Consider the following 14,769-nt stretch of genomic DNA (forward strand, 5'->3'; position numbering starts at 1 on the left):
ATCGGTTTGCTTTCTTGGAGGGTTACGCACATGCTGAGGCCGTATTGCTCAGAGATATTCGGTTCTGGTTGAAAGGCGACCGAAAGTAGCGCGAAGAAATAGGGAGGCACTGCAAGCGTCTAGGCTTCCCAAAGATATGAGACATAGCGGGGAGACGGGTTGGAACAAGCGAGAGAGATTGGGAAACAACAAATAATACGCGAAAGAGAAATCCTCCTACACCTACAAGCCGAAGAAATTGGGTATCAATCCTAGTGAGAGAGACTCGTTCACTGCAAAGGTGTCCAAGAAAGAGGGCAGTAGTTTAGAGGTATATATTTTGCTATGTCGTCTTTGTTTGCCTCCGGGAACAAAGTAGAATCAACTCTACAGTCTGCAATCTGGATATGTGTAACCTAGAGTAAGTAGGTGGGTTATATCGTCATTACTTAGGTAGTAGTGCTTCGAATGCATTGTTGTTCTATGCAAGTATGCCACTTAATCCATCAACTGCGCAGACTATCTCCTCCGTCCTGTTCCACCTGCTTCACCACCCGCCTTATCCGCCAGACTAACCACCTCTCCAATACCCGCAGCCTCCTGCTCATCCTCCAGCGCTCGGATCTCCTCCCTGCAATCCCACCATTTCTCCTCCGCCCTGTCAAACGCTAGCTTCTTGATCTCCTTTGGCGTCTTCTCCGTCCCCTTTGCTACCTTGCTAAGCTCGTCCACCACAATATTCTGCCATTGCTCCGATGTGCGGGCGTAAAAGTCACGCAAACTCTCAAACGGCCGCGGGTGCGGCAATGTGTCTGTAAGAGCGGATATCTCCTCCGTGGTACCCATATCTTCGTCAACAGTTTCCTTCCCAGAGACACTGGTAGGTGCCGTAGACGTGGATCGTGCATCCGTCTTGTCCTCGTCCTGCTCGTCGTCTTCGGATTCTTCGTCCTCTTCCTCTTCCCCTTCTTCCTCCTCGGACTCAGCTTCATCCTCACTTCCTTGCCAATCTTCTAGCTCGCGTTTAAAGACCTCCACGACGCCGTCAAGATGGTTCAAATTCAGGGACCACAACTCATCGAAAGTAAACTCTCGGTCGCCCTTCTCGAAGGTGCCGCCGTAGATGTAGAGCGTGTCCCCTTGCACGGCGAGCGCTGCGTTGAAGCGCGGGTGCGGGAATTCATAGAGGCGAGGCTTCTCAGGTCTTGCTTCGTCTTTCCCGTCATCATCGCCATCAGCCGTGGGAATAGCCTCCGCGATGTCGTCGGCAGCGCCACCACCAGCCTTCATCTCCAGAGCTTTCAAGTTGGCTAGGAGTTCTTCTTCGTCTGCTCTCCCACGTTCGCGACGACTCAAGTTCGCTTGTTGCGCGGCGCGCTTGTTGGCATTGGCCTTGGGTCGTCGCAGCGTCAATGGCATGAATCGATTCCGCTCAATGTTCCATACGAAGAGTTGATTGAAGAACTCCGAGTCGATCCCTTCTTCGCTCTCCTCGACGTCGTGGACGCCGCCAAACATGATGCCTCTTCCCTTGTGGAACGCCATCGTCGCTCCTGCACGGGGTGGATTGGGCGGGTTTGCTGGTCTCTTTCGACGTTCCCACGAGACGGTTGGGAGGGCGGTAGACGGGGCCTCAGACGCCGGAGGTACGATGCGCAGGAACCATGTGTCCTCGTGGACTTTTGGTTTCAGGACGACGCGCGAACTGCCTCCGCCTCCCCCTCCTCCGCCGCTGCCGCCCTTCTTGCCCCGCTGCTGCTGTTGCTGCTGCTTGTTCATGGCAGCCGTTGCTTTGACTCGCGAGTAGCCGCCATACAGCACCGCGCCTTGGTCATGCGGGAGAAAAGTAAAGCTGGAGCGCGCGTCGGGCACTGCCCTGGCCGACGGCAGCTTCGGCGCGTGCCATGCGAAGTTGACGCAGTCGTAGATCCACAGGTCATTGAGGTACTTTGTCGTGGCGGACGTGTCCTGGAACCCACCGAAGAGGATGATATACTGCTTAAACCCCACCATGCGATGGCCGCTCCTCGCGGGTGGCCCCGCTGCCGCACCTTTCCCTTTCCCTTCAATCCTCGTCCACTCTCTCGACGCCGGGTCCAGTCTCCAGAAATCGTTGTAGTGGTAAAACGTCCCTTGCTTGGGCGAACTAAACTCCCCACCGAAGAGATAGATGTCCTTTGTGTTGCCGGCCCGGCACCAGGCATGTCCGGACCTGGGAAGCGGCGAATTCGGACTCGTCACCTTCTTCCACGCATCCTGCTTGCTGTTGTACACAAACAGGTCGTTGTAGAACTGCGCCACAGCACCATTGAAGTACTCGCCTCCAAACAGGAAGAGCTCATTCTCGTTGGCCGGGTTTGCGATCAGGGTCGCGGATGTCCTGGCGGAGGGTGGTTGTGCTGAAGGGACTTCGGTGATGGCGTGGTATTGCTCCTGCTCCTTGGCGTATTGGGCTAGGACGGCGTCGAGGTCGACGGACTCGGCGTCCGAGTCTATGTCCTTGTTTTTGGAGGATTGTTTCTTGTCTCTTTTGCTGGCCTTTTTTTCTTGCTTCGCGGCTTTGGCTGCTTTGAGGGCGGCTTTGGAGGAGGGTTTCTTCTTGTCTTTGGCCATGGGTTTTGGGTTGGAGTCTGTCTATCTCTTTCTCGGCTTCTTTCGGGTTTTATTGTTTTACGGGAAGATCTTGAATGGTGGGTGGAGATGATGGAAATAGGGAGATTGAACGATTTAGGAACCCTACCCCGCGCTTCTTCTAGTCGATGAAGAGGCCCCTTAAACGCAAAAATTCGGATTAGAATGACGAATTTGTTGGAAAAACCCGTGATTATGAACGCGAGTGTAGGGGAATTGGCACCGGATTTATGTAAATGTGTATCTACACAAGTTTGCAAGCATGAAGGACCGTTCACTTGGGGTGGGGCTCAGCCACAGCCACAGCCACATCTGGTAGGTTCAACAGGGGTTAACTCGACCTGGCGACAACTTCGGAACTCCACCCACAGCTCCGTTTACACATACAACAAGCGACTAAATCAATTACAGCAGGAGACATCGAATTTCGATAGACGGACAGTTATCCTCTGAATTGCAATAGTGCTTTCCCAAATCATTGATTTTGAGTCTGCATCTGACATTTCCGCTCTTGTGCTCCTCCAACGATTGCAACCACCGATATGATCCAGGCGGCCAAGATACTCGAACAGAGGAGCCATTTGGTTCCAGGTATAAACTGATGTGGGTCATCTTTAACGTACTCGACTCATAGTATCCCAGGGAAACTCAGAATCACGGAACACTTCTTCCAAGTACCGCGGGACTACTCCAACCCTGCATCTGGCACCATCGAGCTTTTCGCGCGCTCAGCCCGGAAATTCGAGAGACCAGCCGTTGAAAAACCAGAGGATCCCAAATCCCAACCCCCCTGGATCGTGTACCTCCAAGGCGGACCTGGATTCCAATGCGGCCAACCCCAGGACTTTCGATTCACGGACAACCTCCTCGAAAAGGGGTACCAAGTGCTGTGTCTGGACCAGAGAGGGACCGGCTTGTCGACTGCGATATCCGAGTCCTCGCTTCAGCTCAGGGGAATGGAGGATGTGCAGACCAATTATCTGAAATCGTTTCGTGCCGATTCAATCGTTAAAGACTGCGAAGCCATTCGTCAAGCGCTCACGGCGGAGTACCCTGACGACCAGAAGAAATGGAGTATCATGGGCCAGAGCTTTGGCGGCTTCTGCTGCACGACGTATCTGAGCTTCTATCCCGAGGGCGTGAAGGAGGCATTCATCTTTGGTGGCCTCCCGCCGGCAAGGGACGGCCCTGATGAGGTCTATGAGCGGCTGTATAGACGAGTCAAAGAACGAAATGTACAGTATTATCAGAAATTCCCCGAGGACGTCGAACGTGTCAAGAAGATTGTCAAGTTCCTTGGGCAAAATGGCGACACCACGGTTCGCGTGCAAGGCGGGGAGGGCTATCTGACGGCCCGTCGTTTCCTCCAGCTGGGCTTGATGTTCGGAGGACATGGTACAGTTATAGAAGTGCGACTTTTCAACAAGTGTTAACATAAGCACAGGTGGTATAGACACTGTCCACGACCTGGTCTTGAAAGCAGATACGGACCTGAGACAGTTCGGACACCTCACCCACCCTACCATCACGGCCATCGAAGCATGCCAGAGTTTCGACTCGAACGTGCTCTACGCTCTCCTCCACGAACCCATCTACTGCTCCGGCCCAGGTCAAGCATCCAACTGGTCCGCCCACCGCATGATGCAGAAATATCCAGACTTCATCCCCGACCCATCCCGCGATGCACCCATTCTCTTCACAGGCGAGATGATCTACCCCTTCATGTTCGACTGCTATCCCGAGCTCCGGAAGCTGAAACAAGTGGGCGAGATGCTCGCTAGCACGAGCGACTGGCCGAAACTGTACGACTGGGAGCAGTTGGCCAGGAACGAGGTCCCTGTCTACGCGGCTGTCTACTACGACGACATGTATGTGGATTTCGACCTGAGCATGGAAACGGCGAGCAAGATTAAGGGATGCAAAACGTTTGTTACGAATGCCATGTATCATAATGCTGTGCGCGCGAAGTGGCACGAGGTCATGGCGGGCGTGTGGGCGCTGAGGGATGATGTGATTGATTGATGATTGATCCGGCATGGATCCCGAGAATTGAGATATCATCCTTTCTCCTTCGAGCGCTGCTGGGTATGACCACAGTAGGCTTTACTTTCACCGTTTCTTTGCAGTTGTGGTCATTCTATCTATCTAGTCTTGGCGATGTGAGTTGTCCGACTAAACATCCCACTGCATCCCACTGTGGATTAGATTCCTAGTCTAGCGCAAGGTAATCAGCAACAATCCGTCTAGGCCATCGGAAGGTTGGCCTCAACCCGTAATATACCTAGACAGAGTGTCTATGACATCAAGTTACAAGCGTTGTCGTGCTGCTGCGACGGCTGACTGTTGAATCACACATAGCAACTGCACCATCATCGATACGCGATCATGAACATATTGGCATCCGAACCCGCGCCAACAATGCCATTCCACCTCCATTAATCTGCAACTAATTTACCAACACCATCTCCCAAACCCACCCCAACAGCCTCCGCAAATCATTCACCCCGCACCCACCCTACTCCCCATCCCCATCCCCCAAAACCACCTTCCTCATAACCTCCTCCAACGCCCCCACATCCGGCGCACTCACCCCTTTCACCCACGCCCTATTCGTAAACACAAACTCCGTGAAAAGAAGATAATCCGTCTTCCTCCCATACAGCACCGAGCTCGGATGGATAGCCACAGTCTGCTTCGACACGAGCGTCTGATAACTCCCATCCGGCATCAGCCGCGCGATATTCCTCATGAACCCGCGCGCGAAGCATTGAAGGACTCTCTTCGTGTGCTCTTCCGGCGACGCATTAGCGGTGGGTGGATCTACTGATGATGAAGAATTCGGGACTAGAGAGAGTCTTTGGCATAGTTCGAGCAGCTGCTTGCGCACCTTGACGACGTTCTGCATGGCCCGATGCGAGATGAAGTGTTTGGCGCACCACGCTTTCCGATCCGAGGTTTCTTCGAGGTAGCCCTGCACGGCGGCAAGGAGCGTCATGTGATCGCCAGAGCGTCGATAGAATCCACGTCGTGCCGCCTCAGCGTCCTCCTTTTTTCGCTCCTCATTGGCGAGGTTGAGGAAGATATCCTCGGTGCTGAGTGCGGAGACAATGTCGACGACATCCTCGAGGCAGTTCCGTTCAGGAGTTGCTGCCTCGATTAACACGCGGCTTAGTGCAGGCGTGAGTGGGAACTTGGCCATGGTGAGAGCGTCGTTGGCGATTTCGGCTTCCTCTGTAACTGCGCCGATGTCGTGGAGCAACGCTACAGCCCTCTCGATGGCACCACGTGGTGGTGGGTCCAGGAAAGGGAAGCTGAAAACATCGCGGAGCCCTATTCCTGCTGCCACCATGGTGAGGAGTGCATGACTTAGGTCACATCTCAAGATCTCGGGCTGGGTTCGATCGGCAAATCCATTGTACCCGTCTTCCGTGTACAGCCTGTAGCATTTTCCAGGCGCTTCGCGGCCGGCGCGGCCTTTGCGTTGGTCAGCGGCGGACTTGGATATCGGCTTTGCGAGAAGGGACTCGAGGCCGAGGGCGTTTCGATATTCTTTGATTTTTGACTTGCCGCAGTCAATAACGTATCGTACACCAGGAACCGTGACTGAAGTTTCGGCGACGTTTGTTGCCAAGATGACTTTGCGTGTGCGATGAGGTGTTGGCATGAAGATACGTTGCTGGGCGTGCTGGGGCAGAGCGGAGAAGAGTGGCAGGACAAGAAGCTGTGATGCGTTAGCGGCAGCCATACAAGGTGCGAGTGAGAGTGATTGCAACATACCTTTGGCAGACTGTCCTCCAGCCCCTCCGCATATTCATTGACCAGCTTCTCCAACTTCTCGATTTTTTCCCGACCCGTCAGGAATACCAGAATGTCACCGGGTAAAGGCTCTTTACGATGGATCTGGAAGATGTGAATCAAAGCGGATTCCACCCAGTTTTGCGTGGGCTCAGGGAGGTAGATGGTTTGTACAGGGTACTGCCGTCCTTCAATGTAGCATGTCGATATATCCTGATTCTGCTGCGTGCCGACCAGCGTTGAGGAAACATCGGAATGCAGTGTCTGTTGCGTGTCCTCACTCTCTTTCGAACCCTCGCCAAAGAACTGCACCAACGCCCCCACATCTACCGTAGCGCTCATGACTACCACCTTCAGCGGGTTTTTCCTCTTCTTCAACCTCCCGTTTTCCAGATCCGACAGAAGATTCTTGAGAAATCCTAGGATCAGATCGACATTGACACTCCTCTCGTGGACTTCATCCACTATTATCGCACTATACTCCTCCATCTCACGATCCCGAACCATTTCTTGGAGCAGCATGCCCTCAGTCAGAAACTTGACCCTAGTATGAGGCCCCGTCGCATTATCAAACCTCACACTGTAGCCCACTTTTGCCCCTGGAACCCGGCCGGGAGGCGGACAACTCATCTCCTGAGCCACTCTCCGAGCCAGGGATATAGCAGCCATCCGGCGAGGCTGGGTGACGGCAATGCATTTCTGGCACCAAGGCTCGGACAACAGGAACTGAGGCACCTGGGTAGATTTTCCCGAGCCGGTTTCTCCAGTCAAGACGAGGACGTTGTTCTTTTTGAGTGCGGCGCGGATGGACTGGGCATGCGGCCATATGGGGAGCGCTTTCCTGGCCTCAAGTAAGGGGTTTGGCTTCTGCCCTTTTTGCGCTCCTTTGCCGAATGGCTTTGGGTTGGGCGTGCTCTTCGTGTTTTCTGATTTGATCCTCTTCTCCTGGCGCTCTTTCAAACCCGCTTCGACCCCTCTCGGCTCTTTCGGTTTTGTGATGGCATGGGTCTCCTCGACCGGCGAGCCATCACGGGCTCGTTTCGTCCCTCGTGGATGTGCCTGTTTGCCAGGCTTCTTCTCGACTGGTTTCAGCTTGTCGTCGAGATCGCCGCTGGAGTAGGCCTTCAGGATACGAGCCAGGGTATTCCCCTGCTTATCCTTCCCCTTAGCCATTGTCTTGGTTTCTGGCGCAAGTGGTTCCCGGTTAGATGCTCGTGTGTTGAGGGTAGAGTTGAATTGAAGGTTGAAAATCGTTATCGATAAGACCCACGCCATCAGCCACAGCTCCCCTCGGACGTAACTCGGGAAAAATTCGGGAAACCCTCGGGGACAACCAGCTATGTTCGCAACTGAGTTCGAGTATAACCAAAAGATTCCATCTGCAGGCTGGAAGCCCTATTGCCAGCTACGTAGCCGCCAGAATGCCTACATGTTTACAACTGGCGGTCTTTACTAATCGATCAACAAAGGGGTATTGCTATCAGCTATCTCTCCGCTGTACCTGAAAACGAAACCACGCCAAACCCCCATCCAAGGCCTCATCTAAAGCCCGAACTTGCTCTTCATCGCCCCCATAACAAACCCCCTCTTCTGCTTGTTCACAAACTTACTCACATCCTCCGCCCAACCCTGGCTGTTTCGCTCGAGGTTCTGCATGCTATCGCCAACAAGGTTCAGTTTCTCGGTGCGCTCATTGAGCTGCCGGGAAGCCCAGGCACCCCAGGTCTCTTGTGACTGTCCCGCTGCCGCTGCTGTCGCCGCTGCTGACGATCCTGCCGTAGCTGTCCGACGCTCTTCGCGGCGGCGTTGCTCATCGTCGGCCCGGGCTTGGGCAAGCATTCGTTTGGAGGGGGGTCGATCGGGTCCGCCGACTGAAGATACTGGTCAGCCAGGTGTCACGAAATCCAGAGTGATGGGCATGATGTCAAGAGGGAGAAATAAAGCTGATCCACTTACTCAGCAAGTCCATGTCCGCAGGCGTCACATACTGCGTCCCACTGATCCACTGCAGATTCGAAATTGTTGGGCGGGGCGGAATCACCAGCTCAGGATTAATCAACGTATCCCTCGTGGGATCAGGCGTAACTCCCGTGCCGAACACGTTCAGGAGCGCCATCTCCGCTGGCCCCTTCCAGCCGAAGATGTCGCCCGTGCTGGTGATAACGGCCTCCGGGAACCGTCGGATGTCGAGGATATGGTCTACCTTCACGGAGCCGATTTCCTTCAGTGCAGGCAGCGAGTAGGCTCTCGCATGGCCATCGCCGAATAGACCGAGCAACGCGTATCCCAGATCTTGGTAGCGGACGACGGTGGCCGAGTCGCAGAGGAACTCATCCCATGTCTTGTGCGCTCCCTTGTTCGTTGCAGGTTTAAACAGGCGGGCTCCTGACGCCGTCACTGCAAGTAGCACGCCGTTGACCCTGACCCCGTCGCGGAGGCCAGCCACGGCGGTCCCAGAAGCATAAGCCGGTTGGCCGGAGTCTGCGTGGAGCGGGCAGATGCTGATGACACGATCATCAAGGGAGACAGCCCCTGCGAAGCTGACCGAGTGCCTTCCGCTCTGGTCTGGAAGAATCTTGAATGTAGCCAAACGGCCCAGATTCGTACCCACATGAAGCAGAATGCTGGAATAGTCGTCCCCATCTACAGTCATCACGCTGAACTCCATTGCGGTAGCCCATTCCAGCCTCGCGGTAGAGGTGGTAGAGCTTCGTCTAAAGCTTGCTCTCTTATCGGCTTTGGCGAAATCGCGTATGTGAGCGCTGTAGATGACCGCCGGACCTCGCAGGTCAATGACTGAGAAGCTTCCACCTTCGAACCCTGCGGCCACGAACCCAACATCTGAGTGTTCTAATGCTGTCACCGGCCCACTACCCTCCTCTGTGAACAGCGTGAATGGAAGCAAGCCTTCCTTGACCGTTATTTCCGCTCGATCGAGGATGTTAGTGAGTCCCTTTGGAGAATTGGGCGCAAATGGAACCTCCTCCCCGGCGTGCTTGTTGTGTCTCCATCGGAATATGGCAACTTCGCCCTTCTTCAATCCAACTGACAGCTCAGCGGATGCGCCTGCAAAGGATGTCTTGGTAACCTCCACTGGTTCTTGCTTTCCCACTGCCCGACTTACGTCGATTTGAAGCAGCGCATCGTTTTCTATTTCGTCGGCATGCCCCGCATCCCATAGTCTGAGGGTTCCGTCCGCATGGGCAGTCTGAACAATATTGCGATGCTCAAATCTCTTTCGTGGATAATTCGCTTCCGCACCACCAGTCAGGAACAATGGCCCATGCTCTCTTTTCTCAGTCAGACCCAACCACCTTGTCCTCTCGACAGGAGCCAGATTGGCGTAGTGCGCGAACGGATGGATCAGAGTCAGGGAAAGATGCAGCTGATTGGTCGGTGATATAGGGATGCCGCTGGGGAAACTAAGAGTAATAATCTCGCCAGAAGCCAGCAGTGCAATGACTGCAATGGGATCTTGAGCCCCGGCGAAGTGTGGGGAAGAGCGGGGAATGAGACACAGGTCCACGACTTCCGTTCCAGGAGGACACGGGAGAATCCTCTGACGTTTAGGGTTTTCAAAGTGATCACTGAGGATCTGCCAGGACGACGTATTGTATACAGGCGTGCGACCGAGTTCAAGAAAGGTTAATGACTTGGTCGCCAGATTAGAAGGAGCTCCTCCTGCTATCAGAATGCCGGTATCATCAGGATCTTGTTTAGCAGCGCACCAAACAAGTCGGAAGATGGGAGACTTGATTGTGAATGTTTCTGGTGTTGCTCCGGGGCTCATGAGACCCGGTCCGGGCTTGTCGATGTTGGTCTCCTGCAGTGTGCGAGCTTGTACAATCCGGCCATCCTTTGGATCCCAGATGACAATACTACCATCTTCATGTCCAGTGAGAATAAAAGTACCAGTAGGGTGCCAGACTGCCTGAGTAAGCGGTGGGGTTCTCTCTTTGTGCATGGACGCCGGGTCAGCGTCTCCTCCAGGAGCCCCTTTTGGTAGGACATATTCAAAGAACTTAGTGGCTATGTTCTGCTTGAATGAATAAATCACAGCGCCAGCGTTATATCCAATCAGGAGTTTACCGATATCTCGAGGATGGAACGCCAGGCTGACGACGGATACCAGTTTTGAGCGAGGATGTTTCTCCCTCCACAGATTCGGGATTCTGAAAGGGGCTAGATGCTCGCGATCGAGGTCGTACGCCAGAACCTCCCCTGAAGAGACGGTGTCAGCCATATCTTTTGTTGTAAGTATTCGTCCAACCCACCATTCTGAGTCCCCAGTAGCGCATAATCTAGCGTAGGATCGGTATGTAGCGCTGAGATCTTGCCCGGGGGTGAATGCGCGTTTAGCAAACGTTTGGTCTCGAGCGAGAAGACGGAGAGATCATTTCGGGAGTCGACACAAAGCAGCTTCTCTGCGCAAAACTGTAGGATCTTCACGGAGGCCCGGTGCGGCAGTTCGAGGATGACCTCGACGCGCTTCTGGCCGAAGACATAGATCTGACCAGGGCCAAACTTGCTATCGTTGGTACCGACGGCTATCAAGGATTGGACGGGATCGTAGGCTATCTGCGAAACTTGGCTATTCAGGCCGTATGCTCTGATCTGGCTCCTTGATCAGTCTCCGAAGCCTGGACAAGGCTGCGTGTGCAATAACCATCGACTACGCACATAGTCAAGAACGAAGAGATCAGGCCCCAGGCCGGCAGAGAGATCGTTGTGGACGCCAGCCTGCTTTCCTCGCAGAAGGTGGGCCATGGCGACACCTCATGTCTTTGTTGATGAAGCACCGCTGCCTTTTGGAGAGGAAGACGCGGGGCGCGTAGCATGTCGTGGTCTGTCCGCCCTTGCATAGATGACGTACGCGGGGCAAGTTTAAGCGGCTTTCATCCATCAGAAGTCCACGGGTGCCGCCATATCCTCTAAGGGTGGAGTAAATTCTACATGCACAATTCAGAACACTTATATGCGTCAACAGAGGTATAGGGTTGCGGATTAAACCTGGTCCTGCACCAGACGCTAAACATAACTCCACGTTGGCCGCTCACAGACAGAGGGCGGCCCTGATCTCGCCTAACAACCGCCAAAGTATCTCATACTGATATACAATATCACAGAAGAATCCCACTTCAACTCCGTGCTGGTATCCTCCCATTTAATGACCGTGAACACCTACGCGTCTAATGCTGTATCCAAACGCCGTCTTCAGAAACAACGCCAACCAGCAAAAACCTCAACACCACAACTCCCTCGCTTTGCTTCAGCATCGGCGAAGAGCATTCCCTATTGGGCTATCATGGGAGCTCCGTTCGCCGGCGGTTGGCTCCCATGCTGAGGAGTGGGTGGCTGTGGCGTACCCGACCCGGGCCCGTGGAAGGTATTCTGAGCTGCTAGCCGCGCCTGTGATTGTGTCGCATACTGTGCCTGTTGCCTGTCAAGCATCATCTGCGAATGATTACCAACCATGCCGTTATACCCTCCAGCCGGGGCTGCAGAAGGAGTAGAGGGCTGCGGCGTTGCATACTGCGATGCAGCAGCTCCTCCTGGCGGATAGTAAGTGCTGCGCGCCGCACCACTGGCCACTGGTGTACTGTAGCTAGCACGAGAGGCAGGAAAGTTTGCCTGCCCAACCGAGGGTATCGGCTTCATGGGTGAACTGGTACGTGCGCTGGGGGTGGGATTAGGGGCATATGCGCCAGTGCCTCCCTGCATATAGGTTCCATTCTGCGGGCGTTGATAATAACCGTTCTGCAGCTGTTGCGGAGCATATCGGCTGGATTGAGGCTGGGGTGTGGACTGGTAGTATCTCTGAGCAGGACCGGTACTATAGCTAGGCGCCGGTGCAGCCGGTCGCTGTGTATAATATTGGCCCGTCGTGGCCTGGCCATAGGTAGGCTTGGGTGTCTGCTGCCCGTACTGGCCGACGCCGTACGCAGGCTTGGGTGTGTTGGCGCTATAGGATACTGCCTGGCTTTGATACGACTGCGGAGCACCGGTAGTCGACCGCGGATAGTGGACAGACGGCGAACGGTGTGCGGCCTGCTGCTGGGGGTAATAAGAATGAGCAGACTGTGATGGACGAGCCACGACGGTGCTGGGTGTGGCGGTAGGCCGTGCATACTGAGTGCTGGACACGGGGTAATGTGCCGACGATCCTGTAGAGGCCACACGGGTGAGCGAGGGGGTGCTGGCAGCAACTGGACGTCGTGTGAGCTGATCCTCCTCCAATACGCCTTTATGATCTTCCGTTTCGATGATCAGCGTTCTGCTGATGTTGAGCTCATCCAGTTGATCGCCGTTCAATTTGGCCACGGCATACGGAGGGAGCTGTGAGATCATGATAGTCAGTTGAGATTTCAGCATGTGGTATATGTCGAACTCCTGGGACGATGGCGTAGATGGATTGCCTGCAAGTGAGGCCAGAGCCGAGTTTTGCACCCCTTGGGTGCGAGAATTCGTCGCCAGCGATGAGTTCCGGATACGTTGGTAGGAAGCCAGCGTCTCGATTAGTTCGGAGATCTCTTGCAGCAAGTCGTCTGTGGTCTTTTCCATTTCCGATTTTGCCAAACCTTCGAAAGGATCTTGCTCTGCGGGGATGAAGTCTTCCACGGCATCTTTGAACAGAGTCTCTTCATCAGGGAGACCATCGGCACCAACATCAATGGCTTCGTCTCCACGGAGCAGAAGAGGATCAATAGGGAACGTCTCCCGGAACCGCTTTTCGCCCACCTTGTGCCACCAAACCATGTTCTTCGTTTCTTCGGGAACTACGGCCATGGAGTCATCCTTGCTAGGGGCAAAGCTCGAAAATGCGCTCCGAAAAAGCGCATCCTCCTTCGCTTTCTGCACCGCAGCAAGCGTAGCCTCCGAGGGGGGAAGCTGGGCTTCGCCCGTGCTGAGTGCACGCTGACGACTCTTTTGCTTCGCCGTAGGCGAAGTAGCGTCTTTGGGCATGTCTACCCCTCCATAGCCTAGCCAGTGGCCGGTAGCCAGAGGTTGATTGGAAAATGTGCGGGAACTGGTGCGAGTTGGAGGGGTTGAATCCTGGGGAGCAAACGTGATTGTATTTCCTCTGCCCGTCTGCGGCTTTGCCAGTTTGGGAGGGCTCAACTGCGGTATGTGCGGAGGTGGCGGAAAGACCTCACCGAAGGTCTTACTTTTACTTTTCTGGTCATCCTCCGGCAGGGGGAACACTTCCGTGGTGGAAATGATGTTGGGCAAAGCGGACTCATTTAGCGGCAAAGTCACCTTCACGGACGTGTCCAAGCCAGCAGAGGGCCCCTTTCCAGCAGGGAGGATGCTAACCGGCTGCTGCAGGCTGGAAAATAGTTGTTTAGGTCCCTGCGCAGTGCCGTATAAGGTCAGAGCCACCTGGCTCTCCGGCATCTCGTCGTCAAGGGATGGCTCTGCTTTGACTTGGCCGTTGATACCGGCGCCATCTGACCCGCTATCGGCTGGTTGCACTTTTCCGACAACCCCATCTCTGCGCGCTTCCTCTCTTGCTACCAGAGCTTTCGCGATCTTGCGGAATGCTAGGACGCTCGCCCGAGCCTTCGCGATCTCCGGCGTTAAGGGCATCGAGGACGTTTCATCGGCATCAAAACGGGAGAGAACAGCCGAAATGGCGGACTCCACGTCCCTTTGGAAGAGTTCAAGGGACGTATATGAGGACGCCTTTACGAGATCGGCGATTGTTACCGGCGTCAGCTTGGTGCGCTTCAATTCAGACTCGCCAGACGTCGTCCTTTGCGTCGAGGAAACAATTGGTTGTTTTAAAATGGAAGGCTGCGTATCGTAGCTGTGGCTGTGGTGAGAAATTGCCCATATGTGGATAAAAGAGTGTGGGGACGGTGGTTACCTCTCGAGCACCGACACTATGTCGTCAAGCGCTTGGTATGGCACAAGGTTGTTCTTGTCAAGTACATTGCCATGGGCAGTGGACGCGCCATTGGCAACTGGGCCAATTGCTTCCGCATCAGAACGCTTTCGCTTTGCAGAAGAGGGCGAAGAAGAAGGGTCCTGTGCGGGAGGCGTCAGGGTGCCGTTGGCGGCAGCCATCGTGCGTGAGTGAGTTGACGACGGCTGAACGATGTGCGGCCTCGAGATGAAGGTTTGCAACGCGCGAGGGACTTAGGCCAACAGATGTGAAGGCGTGACAGTCCGGCGTTGCTTTCACAGCGGCCTCGCTGCACTACGCGGCGGCGGAGATAGGGGCCAGGGCGGTGGGTGAGGCCAGGTTGGGTGCGGTGGAGGCTCCTCGAGACGACGGGTGGCCGGCGGAGGAAGCGGAGGTCCGGCGCGATGGCAGAGGGTTGCCCAGGTTGGGGTTGAGTGAAGTCTCGCGAGGATGGCGGG

General features: G+C 54.8%; 5 protein-coding genes across 5 annotated transcripts; 1 reads left to right on the forward strand and 4 right to left on the reverse strand.

Moving 5' to 3' along the window:
• Nucleotides 1-338: 338 nt before the first annotated feature.
• Nucleotides 339-2,849, reverse strand: EI97DRAFT_431555 (galactose oxidase). The gene has a single exon (XM_033797966.1). The coding sequence runs from the start codon at nt 2,590-2,592 to the stop codon at nt 499-501; it is 2,094 nt and encodes a 697-aa protein (XP_033655846.1). The 5' UTR covers nt 2,593-2,849; the 3' UTR covers nt 339-498.
• A 303-nt stretch (nt 2,850-3,152) lies between these two features.
• On the forward strand, nt 3,153-4,921 carry EI97DRAFT_394574 (proline iminopeptidase; the record flags this gene model as incomplete). Its single annotated transcript, XM_033796304.1, has 3 exons — nt 3,153-3,201; nt 3,253-4,005; nt 4,055-4,921. The coding sequence occupies 3 exons, from the start codon at nt 3,153-3,155 to the stop codon at nt 4,630-4,632; spliced, it is 1,380 nt and encodes a 459-aa protein (XP_033655847.1). The 3' UTR covers nt 4,633-4,921.
• Nucleotides 4,922-5,125: 204 nt separating this feature from the next.
• EI97DRAFT_373336 (DEAH-box RNA helicase) lies at nt 5,126-7,578 on the reverse strand (the record flags this gene model as incomplete). Its single annotated transcript, XM_033795397.1, has 2 exons — nt 5,126-6,331; nt 6,388-7,578. The coding sequence occupies 2 exons, from the start codon at nt 7,576-7,578 to the stop codon at nt 5,126-5,128; spliced, it is 2,397 nt and encodes a 798-aa protein (XP_033655848.1).
• Nucleotides 7,579-7,947: 369 nt separating this feature from the next.
• Nucleotides 7,948-11,172, reverse strand: EI97DRAFT_373006 (uncharacterized protein; the record flags this gene model as incomplete). The annotated part of the gene is made up of 4 exons (XM_033795382.1): nt 7,948-8,276; nt 8,362-10,626; nt 10,680-11,012; nt 11,079-11,172. The coding sequence occupies 4 exons, from the start codon at nt 11,170-11,172 to the stop codon at nt 7,948-7,950; spliced, it is 3,021 nt and encodes a 1,006-aa protein (XP_033655849.1).
• Nucleotides 11,173-11,347: 175 nt separating this feature from the next.
• On the reverse strand, nt 11,348-14,766 carry EI97DRAFT_465639 (uncharacterized protein). Its single transcript, XM_033801478.1, has 2 exons — nt 14,273-14,766; nt 11,348-14,212 (listed from the first exon to the last, which is right to left on the reverse strand). The coding sequence occupies exons 1-2, from the start codon at nt 14,470-14,472 to the stop codon at nt 11,698-11,700; spliced, it is 2,715 nt and encodes a 904-aa protein (XP_033655850.1). The 5' UTR covers nt 14,473-14,766; the 3' UTR covers nt 11,348-11,697.
• Between the last annotated feature and the right edge of the window lie 3 nt (nt 14,767-14,769).

This window comes from Westerdykella ornata, assembly GCF_010094085.1.
Source record: "Westerdykella ornata strain CBS 379.55 unplaced genomic scaffold EI97scaffold_5, whole genome shotgun sequence".
In the NCBI taxonomy this organism is placed as follows: Eukaryota; Fungi; Ascomycota; class Dothideomycetes; order Pleosporales; family Sporormiaceae; genus Westerdykella; species Westerdykella ornata.

What these genes read in the sequence shown, in the direction of transcription:
- EI97DRAFT_431555 (XM_033797966.1), bottom strand. Translation starts at nt 2,592, where the DNA reads ATGGCCAAAGACAAGAAGAAACCCTCCTCCAAAGCCGCCCTCAAAGCA.
- EI97DRAFT_465639 (XM_033801478.1), bottom strand. Translation starts at nt 14,472, where the DNA reads ATGGCTGCCGCCAACGGCACCCTGACGCCTCCCGCACAGGACCCTTCT. An exon ending in ATAGTGTCGGTGCTCGAGAG is followed by an intron (nt 14,213 to 14,272) that starts GTAACCACCGTC and finishes CCACAGCCACAG; the next exon opens with CTACGATACGCAGCCTTCCA.